The sequence below is a fragment of the Epinephelus fuscoguttatus genome, linkage group LG19, assembly GCF_011397635.1.
Source record: "Epinephelus fuscoguttatus linkage group LG19, E.fuscoguttatus.final_Chr_v1".
In the NCBI taxonomy this organism is placed as follows: domain Eukaryota; kingdom Metazoa; phylum Chordata; class Actinopteri; order Perciformes; family Serranidae; genus Epinephelus; species Epinephelus fuscoguttatus.
In genome coordinates, this window is record NC_064770.1 from 27,470,337 (window position 1) to 27,491,736 (window position 21,400).

The 21,400-nt window shown below is 41.6% G+C and overlaps 1 protein-coding gene across 6 annotated transcripts in view; it reads left to right on the forward strand.

Moving 5' to 3' along the window:
• Positions 1-1,000: 1,000 nt before the first annotated feature.
• Positions 1,001-21,400, forward strand: part of spag9a (sperm associated antigen 9a) — a 39,479-nt gene continuing 19,079 nt past the window's right edge. For 2 of the 6 annotated variants that reach the window (XM_049561716.1, XM_049561717.1), the window contains exons 1-11: positions 1,001-1,493; positions 7,858-7,978; positions 11,259-11,329; positions 11,436-11,524; positions 12,743-12,887; positions 15,102-15,191; positions 17,536-17,671; positions 17,890-17,983; positions 18,073-18,194; positions 21,051-21,065; positions 21,341-21,398. In XM_049561716.1, the coding sequence (XP_049417673.1) occupies positions 1,194-1,493; positions 7,858-7,978; positions 11,259-11,329; positions 11,436-11,524; positions 12,743-12,887; positions 15,102-15,191; positions 17,536-17,671; positions 17,890-17,983; positions 18,073-18,194; positions 21,051-21,065; positions 21,341-21,398 (1,241 nt within the window). In that variant the 5' untranslated portion in view covers positions 1,001-1,193. The remainder of the gene's footprint in view (positions 1,494-7,857; positions 7,979-11,258; positions 11,330-11,435; positions 11,525-12,742; positions 12,888-15,101; positions 15,192-17,535; positions 17,672-17,889; positions 17,984-18,072; positions 18,195-21,050; positions 21,066-21,340; positions 21,399-21,400) is intronic. The other 4 variants (XM_049561718.1, XM_049561719.1, XM_049561720.1 and 1 more) reach the window with 4 other exon arrangements.

The window sequence follows — 21,400 nt, forward strand, 5'->3', positions numbered from 1 at the left end:
GTCTCTCCACAGCCTAGCACCAAAGTACATCGCTGACATGTTAGTGCCATATGAACCATCTCGGACTCTGAGGACCTCAGGGACCGGCCTCCTGCTGGTGCCCAGAGTCAGGACTAAACATGGGGAATCAGGATTCCAGTTTTATGCAGCTAAAATCTGGAACAGTCTTTCTGAAGATGTGAGACAGGCCTCTACTCTGACAATGTTCAAATCTAGGCTCAAAACAGCTCTATTTCACTGTGCATATGACTGAAAGGATCTTATCTGCACTCTTCTCTTTTAAAGTTCATTTTATAATGATTATTTATGTTTTTATTTTGTATTGTGATTTTAATGCATTTTCTTGTTCTGTAAAGCACTTTGAATTACTTTGTGTACGAATTGTGCTCTACAAATAAACTTGCCTTGCCTTGCCTTGCCTCTCATCTCTTCACATAACCTCTCAGTGAGTCGTTTTTTTAATTTCTATTTTAAAAAGCTTTAAAAATATTTCATTAATAACACTGTGCACAAAGCAATCTGTCAGTGCTGAGAGCCCTACGTTGTTGGCATGATGTGACGTCATCACGTGATCTGGTCAACAACTCAGCTGTTGTGATGGTGCCTTCATGAACATCGGAAATGTCGGAATTTCAACGGCGCTTGGATGAAAACAACAAAGTGATTCCATATAACCTCCCAAGTGACGTCATGTACATGTTATTCTGTATAAACAATATTAATGCCTCACTAAATATGACAAATTACATCGTTAGAATATGATTTGCCGGTGTAATTGTTTCTTAATGAGGTTAATGTGGCTCCCTGTAATTGTTTGGATGCTAAAATACGACTATATATATGTGTAAAATGTATATTTTTTTATTCCCACATGATAGAAATATATTTTCTGATATATTCTGGGATTTTAGGGGCTTTAGAGTAAGCTGTGTGAGTTCCGTTTTTCAAGGGAGCTGGAAAGTACAAGCTTTGGAAAGGCATTTGAAGGCAGCATGGGACAAGTGAGGGAAAAAGAGGAAGACATCCACGTAGCCTTTCTCGCATCGTAACAGTCCGGCCGTGTAATGTCCTCAATGTCTACGTTTATTTGAAGAAACGCTGCTTTCAGATAAGCGGATAACGGTGTTCATAGTGGCGGGGTACCGCGGGATAACCCACATTGGTCCAGTTTGCTGAACGGGAGAGGACTAAAAATGGAGCTGGAAGACGGAGTTGTGTACCAGGACGACCCGGGCACATCAGCGATGATGTCTGAGCGGGTATCGGGCCTGGCCAACTCCATCTACCGCGAGTTCGAGAGGCTCATCGGGAAATACGACGAGGACGTGGTGAAGGAGCTGATGCCCCTGGTCGTGGCCGTGCTGGAGAACCTGGACTCGGTGTTCGCGGAGAACCAGGAGCACGAAGTGGAGCTGGAGCTGCTGAAGGAGGACAACGAGCAGCTCATCACCCAGTACGAGCGGGAGAAAGCGCTGAGGAAACACGCAGAGGAGGTGAGTTGAATGGAGCTGGATAAAAACACGGCGCTGGGATGGTGGTCGGCGTCGTTATTGTGGAGGAATGGAGGCGACCTCAGGTGTTTAGTCCTCCCAGCATCCCTGTGAGGTGAATTAACCTATACACGTGGCCGGGCAGCATCCCGCCCGTCCTGCCGTGCTGCTCATTGGGGATGTAAACAAGGCAGTGTCATGGCTAACGTCAGGCTGAAATGGCCCTTTTTCTTTTAGCTTGTGACATAACACTGTGTCTCAAATCCAAAGATGGGATCTCTTACTGCCCCAACAAAGGCACCTTTCTAACAACACCATCACCTTTCCATCAAATCCATCTGTATCCATCAGCTCGCCTATTGCATCAGATAGTGAAGTCACGTCTGAGCCCTGTGAGACCCTGGCTGAGGAAACAGCAGGTGATGTGACTCAGCATTTTGGGGAATCACTATAACATAAGTGATAAAAACACACAGGGACATAAGAGGATGGAGACAGACAGGCATAAGGTAATAAATGCCACAAAGCATCCAACCACCTCTACTTAAACTACACCTTATTATGATCATATTAATGTATCTACAGGGTCCATTCCTACTACCAACACCCTGCACAGCCAGCAGGTCATCAGCTTCACCCTTTAACCCCTGTGCACAACATTTATCATCCCCCAAATAACCAGCTACTCACTAACCACTGTACAGCCAAACAGTTGTTAATATATATTCAAAGCCTTTCACTCTTGGCCCCGGAGACAGAGCTCACCAAACCTTGCATTCATTCTCAAAAACTGTTTGAAACAGCGTCCATCTTAATAGCGCTTTTCGAGGGACCCTAGGATGCTTCACATACATGGAGATATCTAACTATATCTATATGGTGTATAACTCAGGCTGAGATAAGCAGAGGCTGACAGACTGACTTTGATTGATTTGTAAAAATGGTGAAGTGGCCCTTTAAAGTGAAAACTCTGAAATCAAGTCAGCATCTGCTGCTGCGCAAAGTTCAAAATGCGGAACAATCAGCAACCAAATGGGTGCACTGTGTGACATAAGCGTTCGCTACATGCTGGCAGCAGGTTGTCAGCTCCACCCTTAAACCTCTGTGCAAAACATATATCATCCCCCAAATCTCCACCAAACAGTCGTTTATACACATGCAAAGCCTGTCACTGTGCGCCTAATGCCAGGAAATGCTCTTGACCTGCAAACAGACCTCACCAAAACTCACGTTAATTGTCAAAAACTGCCTTTTTTTTAACCATCTTTTTCACGTTATATTTCGTAAATTTGGATGACAGAGCAAATAGATGTCATGCTGTTCAGGCAATGATCAAAAACTATGGTTTAAAGTCAGTATCTCTCACTCAGGTTAATTCAGTGATTTAAATTGATGAATCAGAGGCTGAGATGTCCTGACCTCAAGTCTCTAGTATGGTCCAAGCTGCAAAAGCACTGGATCCTTCATTTCCCATAATGCTATTTGATAGCATTTCCCATCAGACTCTCCATGCCTGATAAATGCCCACATTCTAACAGGAGTGGGAATCACATAGAGTCACTGATATGATATTATCGTAATACTTAAGTCACAATTGAGTATTATTATGATTTATAAAGTTTTGCGATATACTGAGTGTTGCGAAAACATCTATTGGTATATCATCCTCATTTGTTCAATTTCCGTAACCACTTACCCAGTGAGGGGTCGCAGGGGGGCTGGAGCGTATCCCAGCTCACACTGGGCGAGAGGTGGGGTACACCCTGTACAGGTTGCAAGACTATCACGGGGTTGACACATAGAGACAGACAGACAACCAACCATTCATGCTCACATTCACACCTACAGACAATTATATCTTTGGACCATTAGTCTATTGCAGTATATTATTTCAAATTATTTCGTCAAAGAACAACTTTATCAACGTCTGTTTTATCTAATAAGATAAAGTTTTTGTCCGTTCATCTAACTTATGTAATTTGAAATGCAGCAAAATATAGGCTATCTAGCGGACTGAAAAAGCAAGTATTTTATCAAGGTTCCCAGTCATGGAAAACCTGGAAAAGTCGTGGAATTTTGTTGTGTGTAATGAAATTGTCACAGTAATCTTCCATTGATAACCCTCTACATAATATAACATAAGAGCAAAATTATTTTCTGCAGCTGACGACGTAATGCAGCTCTTGTATGCATCTATGTGTGACAACATTTTAACCATCACCAACTTTATTCATTTTTCTCCCTGCGTTCCGTCTCTCTCTCTCCATGAATGCCCGCTAGCAAAAATGATGTTGAGGTAGAGTTTGAATCTATGTGTATGTTTGAAAAACGCCAGGCAAGTGGGGCAAGAAAAAAAATATTATTGGTTCTTGAAACTTCATGTAAAAGTTTGGGAATTTTGTCCATAAAAATGTGTGGGAACTCTGTTTTATTGTACCAGTAGGCTACCAAAAGTTTAAATTGTATTTGCAGTATTGATGTTTTTTATAAGAACAAAATCTATACTTGGCGTTTGTGCAATGAAACAATATTGCCATGCAAAATATTGCGATACTACACTGTATCAGTGTTTGCCCCCACCCCTTCATCTGAATAATAATGACAGTAATAGCTTGAATTTTTGTAGTGCTTTTCAAGGGACCCAAGGGTGCTTTATATATGGAGGCAGACCAAATAACACTCAAACAATAAAATAAACACCATAGTTTTCGGAATAAATATGTAGATTGTAAACTCAGGCTGAGATAAGTAGAGGCTTAACAGGGCTCTGCATGTCACATAAACTGAATTTGATTTATAAAATTGGTGAAGTGGCCCTTTAAAGTAACAAATACGAAATCAAGTCAGCATCTGCTCCTGCACAAAGTTCAAATTGCGAAACAAGCAGCAACCAAATGGGCGTGCAGTGTAGCAAAAGCGTTCATTTATTACTTAATCAGACATCGCCAACATATGTAACACCCTGATGTGTGTGTACGTGTGTGTGTGTGTCGGGGATCTTGTGTTTTGGCTGGGATAATGCCTAAAGATGTGTGTGGTTCAGTTGTGCGAGCCTGCCTCCAGGCCCTGAGCTTTTGTATGAAGAGCAATGTGCCGTGACTCAGACCTTCTGTCTCAGCTTGCGTTTTTGACTCAGGGCATCTGGACAGCAGGGACACTGGCCCAGTGTGCTGTGGACATGTAGACCCCTCCGCACACACAGTGACACTGACGCAGTGTGACAGCCAGGAACACAAATACTCATACACTTACACACTAACAATGCCAGTGCGCCGTTCATTGTTGTAGTAACATATCATGTCAGATATAAATTCGCAGAGTTCTTACAGGATTGTCCTGGGAAAGGCTCTTTGTCCACTCCCCTGAGGAGGAGTGAGCAGGGGTACGCTGAGCCTGGCATTACTTCCAGGTCATGTGATCCTTTGTCAGAAACAAGCAGAAAGGGAACTTCCCCAGCTTGCACTTTTGCATTTTTCCCCTTTCCTTTTTTTTCTCAATTTAGTTTTGGGTTGAAGTATCAAATTCTAGTATCACAGACTGACCTCCCACCTCTCCAGAGTCATGAAGGGTGTCACATTTCTTTTTAAGAAGCTGCTTCCAGATGACAGATCAAGCTTTCACATGTATTGATTTTTTAAGACCATTTATGTGCTGGTTTGACCATTCGTTGCCTTTTAACTCTTAAATTTAAGACACATAGTGTCATCATCCTTTCTGCTGTCTTACTACGGTCCTGTTTCCTCTAATCTCTAAGACACTGACATTAAACAGCGCAAATTACTCATGATATTGATCACTGTGTGAAAATCATTGATTTCGGTTAACCCTGAGGCACCTAGCCTGCTGTTCAGATCATCTGTACCATCTTTCATTGCCCTTCATGACCATTGGATTGCTGGTGAAGATACTTCTCACATTAATTAACTAATAGCTATCAAATTAATCTGATGATTATTTTCTCTTACTGATTCATCGTTTGGTTAGTGTGTGAAATGTCAGAAAATAGCACAACTGCCCGTCACAACATCCCAAGCTGACGTGGTAAGATGCCTTGTTTTGTCCGACCAACAGCTATTCAGTTCCCTATGATAAAAGACTAGTACAGTAACACTCGTGTCCAGAGAAGGAAGGGCAGCTACATTAGTGCCTCAGCTTGCTCAGCTGGACAGGATGTGGACGCTGACACACACACACACAGTCCCACTCAGAGGTCTGCCTAAAAGGAAACTGGGAGGAACAGGAATTTCCGGATGAACCATGAAGTCAAGATCCTGTTCCCCTAATCCAGATTACACATATTCATACACCCACCATCATGGTACATGTTGAAGTTACACAGTGGCACATGTGGTCCATGCCATGATGTAATGCCCTGTGTGTATAGACCGCTTCGAACTTGACAACATAAACTTTCTAAATGTCCTGTTGCAATGTTTGTTAATGGAATAGCTGACCAAAGTCCTTGGTAACTGACAGGAAGTACACAGGGACCTAAGGCTGCCCAAGCAACAGAATAGCAATAAAACAGTGTATAGGACTAATAGTTATTCTCATTGTCTGCTGATAATTTTTAATCCATCAATCGTTTCATAAAAAGGCAAAAAGAATTAAAAAAAAAATTCTACGTATGCACAATATTGGATTTTTTGCCGATATCCAATATGTAACAACACATTTGACCGATACTAATACAGACACATCTGCTTTTTTCCCACCTAATTTTAGTGATCATCAAGTATCTTCTGTTGTGGAATAAACATCATATATATTTTTTTTAAATGGTCACCAGGAACATCCCATATGAGTATAGGAGGAAAGGGTTATGCATTAGAGGGAAACTTTGCTGATTGGCAGCAGCTCTGTGTCATCACCGTGTGTGCAGCTCCTGCCACCAGTGCCAGGAGCTACCTGCTAGGGCTAGGCAATATGGACATACATTCATATCTCAGCATTTACAGGCTGACTGCCAATACGTGCTACATAGCTTGGTATTTTCTACGAAATGCGCTACATGTTTTCAGTTGTAAGTCAAAGCCTCATTTGAGATGTCACAAGCACTTTTATAAAAACAGACTGATGCCGCAGTGTAGACTAATTAACAGACAGATTAAACAGAGGAGCAGCTCTGTGTCTCTCTGAGTGTTGCTGGAGAACTTGAGTGAGTGAGTGGGGCAGAGCTGTGCGGAGAGTGAGAGAGAGGAGAGATGCACACTAGTGGGCGTTATGTAAAGCAATTTGACCCTATATCGATTTAAACGGTGTAGTATAAATCTATAACTTGTTTGAAAATATATCGATATATCATACATAGTCGTTATATCGCCCAGCCCTACCTGCCCATCTGCTTGCGGCGGTCAGCCAAACACTGTTCATCTTCTGACACTGTGATGACACAGAGCTGGTTGAAACTCAGTGCAGTTTCCCTTTAGAGGAGCACTGTATAAGATGTAGTGGCGTCCAGCAGTGAGGATTTTGTGTGCCAAGCGTGAAGTCCCACTTAGGATTCCTTCAGTGTTCATTGTTCATTGTGGAAATTTTAAACAGAGACCTCCTCCTCTCCAAACAAACGGATCAGTTAACTTAAACCGGTAAAAACACTGAATAATTGGTTTCGTGTTACAAATCAGTGTTTCTCCAAAGCTGTTTGGCTCATCACAGACGGCTGCTAGCCCAGCGTGTACTGATGTGTGCTCACCTTTTTTCTCTGATAACTCAAGATCCAGACATATGGGAGATTTTTAACATGAGCCAAATTATCCACAGAGGTTTCTTCCTCTCCAAAACAAATGGACCCGGTGATTTAAAGCGATAAAAACACTAATTTTAGCAGCTTCAAATTGAACATTGGTCTTTTTCTGACACTGTTTGGCTTGTTGCATGGGGCTGCTAACTATGGTGGCTGATGTGAAAATGCGATTGGCCCTAACTAGAGCCAGTATTTGTCTGTTCTGGGTTACTGTAGAAACATGGTGGTGCAACATAGCAGACTCTGTGAACGAGGACCAGCTCTCTATGTAGATACATATGGCTGGTTCTAAGGTAACGAGAACAATGATTATTATTTTCAGGTGATTATACACTAAAGGAAACATACTTATTATATTATGTTCCATTTCTGCCAATATATCCTCCTAAATCCCACAAAATGAATCTTATTGTTTGGAGACAGCATCCCAGTAACTATGGTGAGACATTAATGAGCAAGTGTTTTATTTTTTCTGAGTAATATATTAGAAAATAGGAAACAAAAAACTCTCATTATAATTTAAACTTAAACAGCATCAGACTATTAATGAATGAGTTTTGGATTCAGTGCCAGTGAAGTAACCGAGCTCTGTCTGTGTGTGCGTGTGTGTTTTCTGAGTAGAAGTTCATTGAGTTTGAGGACACTCATGAACAGGACAAGAAGGACCTGCAGAACCATGTGGACAGAATGGAGTCCCACTCACGGCAGCTGGAACTCAAGATCAAGAACTACGCAGACCAGAGTAAGCAACAACAACACACACACACACACACACACACACACACACACACACACACACACACACATCATCGAGAAACATCCATTATTCCTCAGTATGATTTTATTTCATTTATCCATCTGTTCCTATGTACAATCCTTTTCTCCTCTCCTCAGCTTTTTGCCATATTCTATTCTCTCCATATAATCTTCCTTACTTGTTTGATGTCTCTCTCATAGCGTGTTATACCTACTTTCTCTCTCTCTGCACACACACACACTTACTCAACACTCACACACTCTGTCTCCTTCTCTGTGGGGGTAACAGTAATGGGATTATAGGATTTCTGTTATTCACGTCCTCCTAATGCGGCAGTGCATTACCGCCCATCTTATTGGTGGATTAAGGAATTGGGGGAGAGTGATTGGCTCTTACATTTTGTCTTATTGGAAATAGTGGATTCACACAATGACTGGTCCGGTGTCTTGTGTCAAAGCAACACAACTAAGTGAGTCATTCATTCACATAAAAGCTGTGAGGGGGAAGAACATGAATTTCTTTCTTATCTGATGTTAAACATGAACATAAGAAGCTAAGTGTTTGGTTTATTCTGTTAAATTAAATGTAAATAAATTGTCTCATTTTCCTCTGTTATCAATCATGATTAACTGTTTCCCCTACTGGGGAAAATTGAGATTCTTGAGTGCACGCGCTCCACGCAACTCGTCAGCAGGGTCAGTCAACCCTCTGCCACTCCCTGTGAATAGTAAATCATTCATTCAGTACTCTGTGAGGCATCTAGGACAGAGTCCACAACTACTGTAGAGTTAATAAGGCCATAGCCAGTGGAAGATGATAGGCAATGATGGTATAAAGCTGTTCTCTGTCTCTCGTTTTGGTTTTATTTCACTGAAGAGACCAATAATTTATCAGTTGTGGTTTTTTTTGTTGTGTAGTTTTATTACCCACCATATGGAGTTTTTCTTTCCCCAATGAAAAAGCAACATATCACTGTGGTTTGGCGATTAACTGTGTCCAGACACTGTCTCACTCCCTCCTCCTCTCTCTGCTCTTCTGGTATTCATACAACTGACCCTTCGCTAAGTCCCGCTCCCGGGCGCAGACTGGCCAATCATAACGTAGCATCAGGCTGGCTCAGACCAGGGTCCGACAACAACACAGCTGTGCTCCGTTGACTCTAATGCAATCATTTCAGATTTCCTTCATTTTCAGGCTGGTTTTGTGGATTTGGAGCTAAATGTTGTGTCTGGGGCACGTCGTGTATTAATGATACTCGTTACCTGGAGAGATTGGAGAAAGATATACGTTTCTTCCTTGTTCCAAAAGCAAAATCAGACCCTGAAAAGTGTAGGGTTAGCTAGCTAGCTACTGAAGATATAGCCCACTGAATGTATACACATGCTGCTGTGGCTGTTTCTGCTTTTACTTTCCTCCCTGCCGAATTATTAGACTTGTCTTTATCGGGAAAAAAAACCTTTATGGAAGTTCTGCTAATTCAGTCATAAACACATTTCATTTCCTATAGATTCTTCACAATAAAAGTCCCCTGTTATTTTGTTATGTAAAAACTTTTATTGCGAAGCAGCAAAATAGATGAGACGTTGCCACGTGGCACATCGCATCTTAACTGATCATGGAAACGGAAAGCGGTCTGGCCAAAAGCGAGCGTGGAAAAGGCCTCCAGTATTGTACGTGTGTTATTGTGGTAATTTCATTTATCTCGCAGACTGATTCAGCGTAGCACGTACAACATATAGACTGGTGTCGCACTATAGACCAATAACAGACAGATTGAACAGAGGAGCAGCTCTGTGTATCTCTTAGTGTTGATGGAGAACTAGTGAGTGAGTGAGTGAGTGAGTGAGTGGGGTGGAGCTGTAAGAGAGTGAGAGAGAGAGGAGAGATGACCCTATATTGATATAAATGGTGTTGTCTTAATCTACATCTTGCCTGAAAATATGTCGATATATCGTACAGAGTCGTTATATCGCCCAGCCCTTCCTCATCACAGTGGTAGCATCAAGTGACCGTGGTACAACTGTGGTGACTAGCGGTGGTGCAGTTATCATCACAGAACTAATAGGGCCTCAGCACTTTTTACAGCATTGGCAAAGCAGAAGGCATCCAACAATCTGATGATGAAGATTTAAACGTAGACACACCTCTCACCCTCCCGGCTTCCCAGCTGATTTATGACAGTGTACAAATGGACTCTGATGTGTGATTACGTAGCTTCCTCGAAGATCAGGGGAATGACACTGATGGCATTTTTATGGCGTTCTTTCTTTTGTGTTACTGTCTTTTTTTTTTTTGTCAGTGTTGAACAGCTTTTTAGGTAAATTAATTAAATCAATATGTCAGCTGCACATTTAGCTGCTCCATACAGCCAAACCTGCACTGATGCGAACACACAGGAGGGATTACTTCAGTCTTCAGCCGGCTCCCCTGTGTATAGCCTGTCTCACCTCACTTCATTACATGTCTCCATGTCCCCTGGTAATGCCAGAATACACACACATAGGTGAGAAATCATCACAACATGCAGAAGCTTTAGCTGCTGTAATTGATAGTATCCAGCCTTTACACTGTATATCCGTCCTGTCGCAGCAGCTCTCTGTGTGGCTTAGACTAGACCTGACGTGCTAATAGGGGATTAGGTGTTTGTCACTTCATAAGTCGGCCTAACATCGAAACCTATTCGAGTGAGATTACCCACTCTGCCGTTTCCCAGTGCCTGCCTGGTAGAGCAAAGTTATGCTCACTCTTCTATGTACCACAGTCAGGTGCGATGGAGGTGTGAAAGTTTTAAAGGAGTAGACAGACATTTTGTGAAATGTTTTTATTCACATTCAGGTGGAGAGTTGAGAGGGTCAGCACCCCTCTCGTGTCTGCACAGTAGATTCAGAGACACCACCAGTAGCTGGGTAGCTTAGCTTAGCAGAAAGACTGGAAACACGGGAAACCAGCAACTCTAAGGCTCATTATTAGACAGACGTAAACAGTATATCTGGTTTATTTAATCTGCACAAAAATAATGGTGTGAAACAACAGATTTGCTTTTTTAGGGGGTGTTTTGTGCCAAACTATTAATTGGCTCTGAGCAGTTTTAACCAGCAGACAAATGGCAAATTTTTACACTTTGGTTTTTGTACTTAAAAGAAATAACATGTTATTGTTATTACTTTTTTAAATTTCCATTTTACAAACCATTCATATGCAAATGATCCTTGTCTGTATTGTAAATCGACTACCTGAAACTGAGCAGCGTTGTATCCTGTTTCAGTCGGCAGGTTAGAAGAACGTGAACTGGAGCTCAAGAAAGAATACAACTCCCTCCATCAGCGACACACAGAGGTAAGAGGAGGGAGAAAGGATCGGGGAGAAGGTGGACATTTTGAGTTGTAATCGTTAACCACATTCATGACTAGTTTCCTCTGGGTCTTTGGTTTGACTTCTGCAGATGATCCATAACTATATGGAGCATGTAGAGAGGATCAAAATGCAGCAGATTAGCGAGACTTCAGAGTCGAGCGCAGTCGGCCGAGTCAGGTAAGACCACAAATGATATGCCATGTGTCATGTGTGCACCAGTTTCCAAATAAAAAGGCAAACTCAAGCTTTAATTTAATTAAATTAAACAAAACCTTCGAGGGGAACCTATTTGTCGCCGTTCGCACCTATCATGAAAAGCTACCTGTCTGATTGTTTCTTATGAGTGACACCACATGTTATGGAAGCTGTTGCACACTGATATAAATACAGGTGTGCCTTGAGATTTGGGCTTGCCCTTTGGTGTCCCTTGGGCACAAACAGTTAGAAAACCTCTGCTCTATATCCATTAACTTTGGGTTTAATGACATTGAATGACAGACTTTGGCTGATGTGAGACAGCTTTAATAAAAATCTGAATTTCCCAGTTATAATTGGACTTTGAATGCTTCTTACAAGTCATAAACTCATAATTACTCAACTCCAACATGACATGAACGCTGCATGAGAAACACATTTGAAGCCCCTCAGGAAAAACCTTCATGGCCCATAACACAATGGACAAACTTGTCATTAAGCTCATGTGAAGGACTTATAAGGCATATTTTTACAACAATATATCAAGAAGCCTTTTACTGGTTTTGAGTTCTGACATTATATAATCTATAACCAAACCCACTCTTTTTATTGTCTCATTTTGTTGTCCTTTTCATTTTTGTTTTATGTGTTCATTTTTATTGACGCACTTTGAGCTACATCTCTTGTATAAAAAGTACAGTGCAGTGGTTAGCATTGTCGCCTCACAGCAAGAGGGTTCCTGGTTCAAACCCAGAGTGGGGGAGCTCCACTGTGCGGAGGTTGCATGTTCTCCCCGTGTCAGCGTGGGTTTTCTCCGGTTACTTCCTCCCACAGTCCAAAGACATGCAGGTTAATTTGTGACTCTAAATTGTCCGTAGGTGTGATTGTGAGTGTGAATGGTTGTCTGTCTCTATGTGTCAGCCCTGTGATAGTCTGGCAACCTGTTCAGTGTGTACCTGCCACTCGCCCAGTGTCAGCTGGGATAGGCTCCAGCACCCCTGCGACCCTCATTAGGATAAGTGGTAACAGAAAATGAGTGAATAGACTCTTTGTCTATTCACTCAGATCACTTTCATAATATTTTTAATGCTCATTTAAAGTTAATCAGTTCAACAAAAGTACCTGCAAGCCAAAACACTACCACAGCAAACACTTAGTTGTTAACAAGAGCTTAAAATACGCAAACCTTTCTCCCTCCAGGAGAGAGCGGCCTCTCTCTTTGGGGATCTTCCCGTCGTCTGGTGGAGCGTCTCTGCTGATCCCCGACCCCCAGGCCAGGGCAGAGACACCAGGCACAGAAGGCTGGAGGTTCACCGACCCAGCACGGTCCAACACTAGCCTCAAGGTAGGTGTGTGAGTGGCACCTCAGTGTGAACATAAACCACAGTGGGTGGAAAATAATCATTTATTCCAGTATGATTTTTGTCCAGAGAATAAACTCATGTCTGGTTCTGACTACATGATATCAGCCTGGTATCTGACATGGGGGTGCTGGAAGGAAAATGAGCGTCAGACATGTGCTGTGCTGTAGTGAAAGACAAATGACATGTCTTTGAAGTCCCAACAGAAAAAGCCAACAAGGCGGAATATTTTTGTCTTTTTTTAACTGTATCCTCCTCTTCACTTTCTTCTCATTATCATGCACCAGAGTGTCAGTTGTGCATCCTATCTGGTGACATGTTAAATCTTATTTGTCCGACCTGAATTATGAATTTAAATGTTTTTTTTTTCACTTGCTTCAGATTTTTTGATACCTGAGTGTTATGATCAAAATGCAAACATACAAAATGCATAAAATATGGGGAGTGATCTGATCGTTATAATCCCTTTTCTTGGCTGAGTGTTTCCAGCCATCCTGCCAGTGCTAAAAGATAGAGGAGTTTTGGCTTTGGATCCATTTAAAAATAGAGAGTCTTTGATAAGGCTCGTGCGTGCTCAAGCGTATTTTAGTAGGCGTCTGACAAGGCCATCTCTGTTTTCAGACATCCTCCTCTTTAGCCATTGATGAATATGCAAACTTGTCTGTTCTCCTGGTGCAGCAGTCAGTGGAGATCATTAAATGTACCACATGAATATTCATAACCCAAATAGCAACCATTTCCTATTTGATGCAGACGCAACTCATAATACTGAGCTTTGTCTTATGATGTGTGTTTTCAGTGATTTTTAATTCACCGCCTCAGATACTACTGGGGATACAAGTCATTCCTCAGACAGACATTCTTATCATTATGTCCTCTCTGATAAAATGAAGCTGTTTTTCTGCACAACAGTGACTGGCACTCAAAATAATTCCGGTGTGTGGGTTATGTTTGTATCTGTGGCAGTTCGGACCTGGAGGGTGACAATGTTAATTCATCCCACTGCTGCGTCTTTGTTAAAACTGGGACATCAGCTCTGCGGCGCGATGCATGATGGGAGCGATGCCGCTGTATGGCTCGCAGCCAGTCACTGAGAGAGAAAAAGGCTAGCTGGAATGTGATTAGTTCTTATGTAATCAGTGCTACAGGACGGTTATTGTTGAGCCATGGCCTTTTGAACACGGGTGGCTTTGATATGCAGACACACTCTTAGAGTTAAACAGAGACATCATGTTTATTCGCGGGAGTGGGTGGCGTTGCAAGGGAAAAGGAACGACAGGTCGATGAGGTGCATATGTGCGCATGCCAGCCATGATCTAATCTTCATCCATGATATGAGTCACATAAGCCAAACCATCTCATTGCCTTTAAAGCTGGCATAATTACATTTTTAAATCACTGCTTTTTGTTTCATTCAAGGGGTCTTTTCAAACCAGTTAAAGGGAAACTCCACCAATTTTGCACGACAAACACTGTTGAGGTCTTGGGGAGTGCTACTACTCATGTGAAATACGCTGTATAAAGCCTGTGGTGACTCTAGAGGGAGCTGCACAAAATCTAATTAACAAGGGTTGAGTATGAGGAGTACATGTTTGAAAATGAAATTTCAAATATGTTAAATACATTATGGGCTACTAGCATAACGCACCTGAATCTCCGGCTGATCTGCTGGCAGTCGTGTTGCATCGTAGGTAATGTAGGCATGAGATAAAGTTATGGAATAAAAGACTATATCTCAGACCAGCCCGTCTGGCACCACTTAAATCACCTTTCTTCCTTATTCTGATGCTCGGTTTGAACTTCAGCAGGTCGTCTTGACCATGTCTACATGCCTATTGCATTAAGCTGCTGCCATGTGATTGGCTGATTAGCTATATGCATTAATGAGCAGTTGAACAGGTGTACCTAATAAAGTGGGCGGTGAGTGTATATAGGTACAGTATACAGAACGATTGTCAAAAATGATTCATGAACTTGATTAATGGTTAATCTATCGCTTGTGGTCTAAACTAGACGATCTGTACAATGACCTTCCCAAGTGCGCACACACACACACCATACCACACACGCTGACACACTCTGTCACATATGATATTACTGTTCCATTCACTTCACAGACATGCACACTTTTGGGTGTATGCATTTCTGCTGAACTGCTTCTGCACATGTGAGCTTCATTCTTACTCTTCCCCCCCAAGCAGTCGGACTTTGGCGACCCCCCAAAGGAAAGGGAGGGTAAGAGTGCGCAGGACTCTACTTGGGGGAATTCACTGGCAGACGACTGCAAGGTAGTTGGATGAGTGAAGGCTGGCGGAAGTGCCCGTGGCAGCAGCAGCAGCACGCCTGCATTGGCTGTGGACGGCACACTGTTTATGTTTGCGTGTGTGTGGGCTTCAGTAGTCTCCCCAACTATGCTGTTTCATCATTTCAAAAGCGTCGCCTCTCACTCTGTGCGTTTATAGATCCTCACTTCACAGACCACCTGCGCTACATCGTGCTACATGCAACCATGTCCTGGTGAAGGCTACTTCAGGGTCTTTTACAAACCAAAGTGCACGCAGCAATCAGCTGTGTCACGCATAGAATTGGTTAATTAGCAATCTTTTACAATCAATAACAGCGTGGTTGCATCTGGCCTTTGATTCGTTTTTCTTTTCAGTTAAAATGCATGACCTTATACTTCACATGCTTCTTTGTAGTTCTGCTTCATTCATGCAGATCTTCAACATCTCAGTAATGTTTTTGATCTCACATTGTACAATAACACACATCCAAATAGTGTTCTGTCTTTTAACACTGTGTTTGTGTTACATTAGATTTAATTTGCAGTAGATTTATATTTTCAGTCTCCGTTCAGTTCCTGTGTAACTGTTTTTAGTTTCTGAATATCATGTTGTGTTTGTGTTGTGTAGTAGAGGTAGAATGGCAGCTCCCATCGTGGCCATGTTTAATTTCAGTTGATGCTGTGTGAAGCTCTTCCCCGCAGTCTGTGTAGCTCTGTGTGGATTTCCTTGTCTGTGTTTGTGTGCCAGCTCTGTGTTGCTCATGTTCGCTCTCTGCTGATTGGAGAGCTTTCCTCAATCCATCCACAGCTTTGTTCAGTGTTTTAAGGTCCTTTTGTTTTTTGTTTTAATTCGTAGTATTTCTGTCAGATTTCCTGATTTTTTTCATGGTTTCCAGTTTTAAAAGTAGATTTTCCCTTTGACGTAAACTACAATGCTCTTGCTCCAGTGGTTCCCAACTGGTCCAGCCACGGGTCCAGATTTCTCTTTGTCATTTGTTCAAGGTCCACACAGTTCAATGTATTCAACGTCATATTTGCGATTGGCCATGTCATTGAGCTATTGGTTGTGTCATGTAGCTGTCCGTCAGTCACTCACTCTACAGCAGGGACTGACACTTAAAAGTCAAAGCCCCGTGCCGGAAATTCACTGAACTTCAAAATAAACGTTTGGTTCTTACAATCTTGACATGTTCGCAAGTCACTTGTGGTCCATTCAGAATGGACCAGGACCAACATCTGGACCTGGACCCACCAGTTGGGAACCACTGCTCTACACAGTGTAAGAGCTGAGAAAAATTGGACTTGTGTCTCCTGTTATACTGCATGTGTAGTGTATGTAGTGAGCCTCTAGTTATTTCTAGTTTGTGTTTAGCACTTTGAACCTGTCCAACCATGTTAAAAGAAATGTTTTGCCCCCCAAAATGACCGTTTGTTTATTAGCTACTCATCTCATGTTATGCTGAATTTGTGAAGAAAACTTTTTTTTCCTCGCAAGCCTCCACAGTGAACGAAGAATTCACAAACTGAGAAAATTACAAACTCTCACAACCTGTGTAGTACAATCCAAGTCTCATTTATCGCGTCGTATGATCAGTACTTCCAAAACAGGCAGTCCTTTCCCATGAGGAGTTGGACTGTAAGTAAAACTTATAAATGCTCTCTTCAGGCCAGACTCCATTGACAAAAAACGTAATTTTAACTTGCTGAACGTGGGAGCTGCTGGTCTACTGCTGCCTTGATCGGTATTTTGTTTGTGTTATTGTGTGACTTTGGTGAATTCGAACTAACCCAAAGTCACACAAGAACACAAACAAACTAACTGATTGAGGCAGTGGTAGACCAGCAGCTCCTGTGTTCAGCGAGGTAAAATTACTGTTTTTGTCAATGGAGTTTAGCTGTGAAGTGAGTATAAGTTTCACTTTTAGTTCAGTTGCCCATCAGAAAGGGCTTTTTGGGAAGTGCGGAGAAATGACTGGATAAATAAGACTAGGATTATACTGCACAAGTTGTCTGAGAGTGTTTCAATGGATGTTTTAACATAGTTTTGCCGTTGTTACAAGTGGCCACCTATGACTTCTCCCTTTTTAGATTTTTGGTTCACCGGAGTCATGCAAGAAAATCAAACTCTTCTTACGAACGAGTAATTGATGTACAAAAGATCATTTGGGGGTTGAAGTATTCCCTTAACCTGTTAGATCATAAACTGTGTTGTGCTGTTGTTTTCTTTGTGGTCCAGTGTTTTGTTTTTATTCATTTTGGCACTGGTTTATTTAAGGTCTGTCTTGTGACCTTTGACTTTGAATGTCTATCTGTAAATACTGCTGTTATTGAGCCTGTTTTCATTACAGGATGAACTGTCGGACTTCACCGGCTCCAAGTCGGCCACACCAATGTCCACCACAGCCTCAGACATGGAGCGGGAAGATGGGAACAGTAAGAGCACGGAGGTGCAGGCTGCACCAGGGACCAGATCTATATCAGTGGGTAGGGTCAAACATCATCAAGTTACAGAATTTCATTCATCAGTCATCTATTAGTCTTTGTGGCCTTCTTTTTTGTTGTTATATACGATACAAGGGTTTAGAATAAACTGTTACTGCTGTAGAGGTGTCAGAGGAAACAGTTTATGTTGTAGTTTTTAGATTTTTACTCACATGCACTATTCTTACTTCTCTTTTTGGCATGTGCTGTGTCTCATGTAGGTTTGCCTGAAAATGAGGACAGCTCAGACGTGCAGGACATCATTGAGTCCACCCCTGAGCTGGACATGGATCTCATTGGATACAAACCCTGCAGGTTGTTCAAGAACATGCTATCAGGCCACTTTTAAACAAAGTTTCACCAGGTAGCTTAACATCACCTCCTGTCGTTTATTACTCTTCCAGCACTCCCACTAAAGGCATTGAGAACATGGCATTTGACCGAAACACAGACTCCCTATTTGAGGAGCTGTCGTCTGCGGGTACTGGGCTCATTGGGGATGTGGATGAAGGCGCCGACCTGCTGGGTAAGATAAAAACTTTATCTTTATCGAAACAAAGCAGCACTGAAATGGAATAATGTCGCAGCAATCCTGTCAGATCCTCTGAATATATTTAATCTGGATTGTGTTGGAAAGGTCTTTGAAATGTCTCAACTCAGTTATGAATGACTCAGTGATTGTTTACTGACGAACACGTCTGTCTCTAGCATATGAATATTGAATACATAATGGATTGCATGAAAGCTCTGTTTCAGTTCTGCATGTTGTGTGAAGCTTATGCATATACATCTTATTTGTGACAATTATGCCATGGCCATAGAAGATAGAGATCGACCAATTCATTCGTTCGGCCAATTCATTGGCTCCGATTGGACTTTTCGTTTATGCCGGAATGGTCACATGGGTACGGCCATATGACTTTAGCATGGGGTACCCCACATACAAAGTCAAGCTAATGTGTGCTTTAGAGAATTTGTATGATTTAAATGAAAGTTAATTTATGTAGGACGGTTTTACTTCTTCATTGGGAGCATAATAAGGTTGCTGGTTATAGAAAAGCATCATGTGCCTTCTCTGTTTTGCGTTGGTGTAATTTCACTAGATTGAACCCTTTGGGGTCGAGGGTATAATTGGCCGTTTTTGACTACTTCTGATTTTACCTTTAAAGGTAACACTTTACTTGAAGGTATCTACATAAGGGTGAAATGACACTCTCATAACTATGACATGACACTGTCATGAACTTGTCATAAACATTATGTACATGTCATAAACATTTATGACTGCTGTCATTAAGTGTCATTTGTTTATCGTAATGACAACTTAACATTAAAGTGACATTACCAGAAGTTGTCTTTGTCATGACAGGTTGACATTAAATTTGTTTGGGATGTCCTGGGATGTCCTTATAATGACAACTTGACAATAACATAAAGACATCTTCTGGTAATGTCATCCTGGTCAATGTCAAGTTGTCATTATAAGGACATCCCAAACAAATTTGATGTCAACTTGACATGACAAAGACAACTTCTGGTAATGTCATTTTGATTAATGTCAAGTTGTCATAATTAAGACAAGTCAAACAATGTCATTGCAAAAACCGAATGACACCTAATGACAGCAGTCATAAACGTTTATGACATGTACATAATGTTCATGACAGGTTCATGACCGTGTCATGTCATAGTTATGACAGTGTCATGTAACCCTTATGTAGATACCTTCAAGTAAAGTGTTACCCTTTTAAATTTCACCTGAAGAACTGTTTACCTTGCCTTATTTGGTGTCATTTTTTTCAGCACAACCTCACCTGTGTGACTTTACATGGGCGTCATGTCTTTTTTTTTTGGCTTGCAAGCACTTTCTGCATGCAAGCACTTTCATTAGAGTAGCCCATTTTTACCGTTTCTTCTTGCACCAAACGTGACAACAATATTCAGGAAAAAGCATGGCTTTATCATAAGTCTGGTTTTACTTGGCCTGTCAACACAATTTAAAATTGGTGTATAGTTGGAAGTTCACACTTTCGACACAAGTTGAAACAGAGTCTCAGCAAGGCTGCATCTTGCTGCTACGTCATCTTAAATCGATCATGTAATTTGGACGCACCAGCGTGTCCGTCCACTCCATAGGGTTAAGTAGCAAGCCTAGCACTAGCAATGTGTGTGAAATCAATTTCTGATACTCTAAACGACTGTTATCTCCAGGAGGGGCCAGCACTCAGTCACAGTAATATTTAGATTTCACAATAAATGTTTTTAAGAAATTAAATATAAAATGAGAAGTAATACTTCTCACAATCTGATTGTGATTAGTCTGTATGCTACTTAAGACACTTAAACATTCAAAAAAGCATGACTGAATTTACACAGCCTGTCTTTTATTATTTTGTAAGTGGCCATGGTATAATAACACTCTCAGTAAGTCACTTTGAGGTGTCCTTACATTTAAAACAATAGAGTCTGTGGAGCAGACGTGATCCTACTGCATGATGGGGAGTTTTGATTGTTATAAACTGTCTGTGACATCTGGCAGTTTCTCAGTTTAATTGACAACTGTTTAGCTTTTTGTATCAGTGAAATGTGTTGCATACAAATGAACTGCGTAATAACCTGCATATTTATTTTAAAATATATCCATAAAGCTGTTCTACAGACGCTCATGTGTGATGTTTAACTAGCAGCTGTTGCTCTACTGATAGTACCAGTTTAAAACTCATTGTAACTCCAACACCTGCTGTTTGCTGCAATGCTGCACCTCTTGCTTTGGTCCTGCTGTGATACGCAGTGTTAGCCATCTCCCCATGTTAACATCACCTCTTTCTCTCCCGTATCTCATCCTCTGGCTTTTGTCCATAATCCCAGTGGAGTACTCTGGTGTGTATGACCTCAAACCTTTCCTTAGTTAAACATACTTCTGTGATGTCCCTTTGACCTTTACTCATTAGTCACTTTCTGCCATTTCCACCATCGTTACCACTCACATCTTCTCGTTCATTATGTTTGGTAACAGTAGGCATACATACAGTTGGTTCATCAGTGCACAGCTGCCTACTTTTGACAGAGTTTGGTGCATGAATGATGGAGTTTAACGCTTCCTTTGTTGCCCTAACTGTTCTTTTTACAGCTTGAGTTCTTTTTTTGCTCTTGAATTTTCCTGTTTTCCTTCTCTGTACTGCTGTGGTTGCCGTATTTTATTATTAGCTTTAGAGACCCAACAGCATCTTTTGCTTGTGGAGTCAAACAGCTACACTTTAAGCTCTGGCTCCTTCATCATTTTGGTCATTCCACTGTCTCAAACTATATCCGCATTTCTTTCTCTCTTTCTCTCTCTCTTTCTTGTTCTTTCCGCCTGACTTGGATTGCATGGTTTTCTCAGACCTTAGTTTGATTGGTAAGACCCCACCCACTCTATCCATCCTTCTCCTGTTGGTCATGTGACATGTGCTGTGGATTTGTGTGTTTGTGGTAGTGTCTTATACTGTGAAATCAACAAGAACAAATATCTCACTAGGAGATATTTCACATCCTACGTTGTGCCTTGTTGGATTTTACCCTCGTAAGAATAATCTGTAGTGGTGTATGATAATCTGTAGTGTTGATGTAGTTCCAGTTTATTGTCAAATTATAATGTAATAAAACTCTAACTTCATCATTATCTCTGTTCAGGAATGGGCCGAGAAGTTGAAAATCTCATTCAGGAGAATTCACAACTGCTTGAGACAAAGT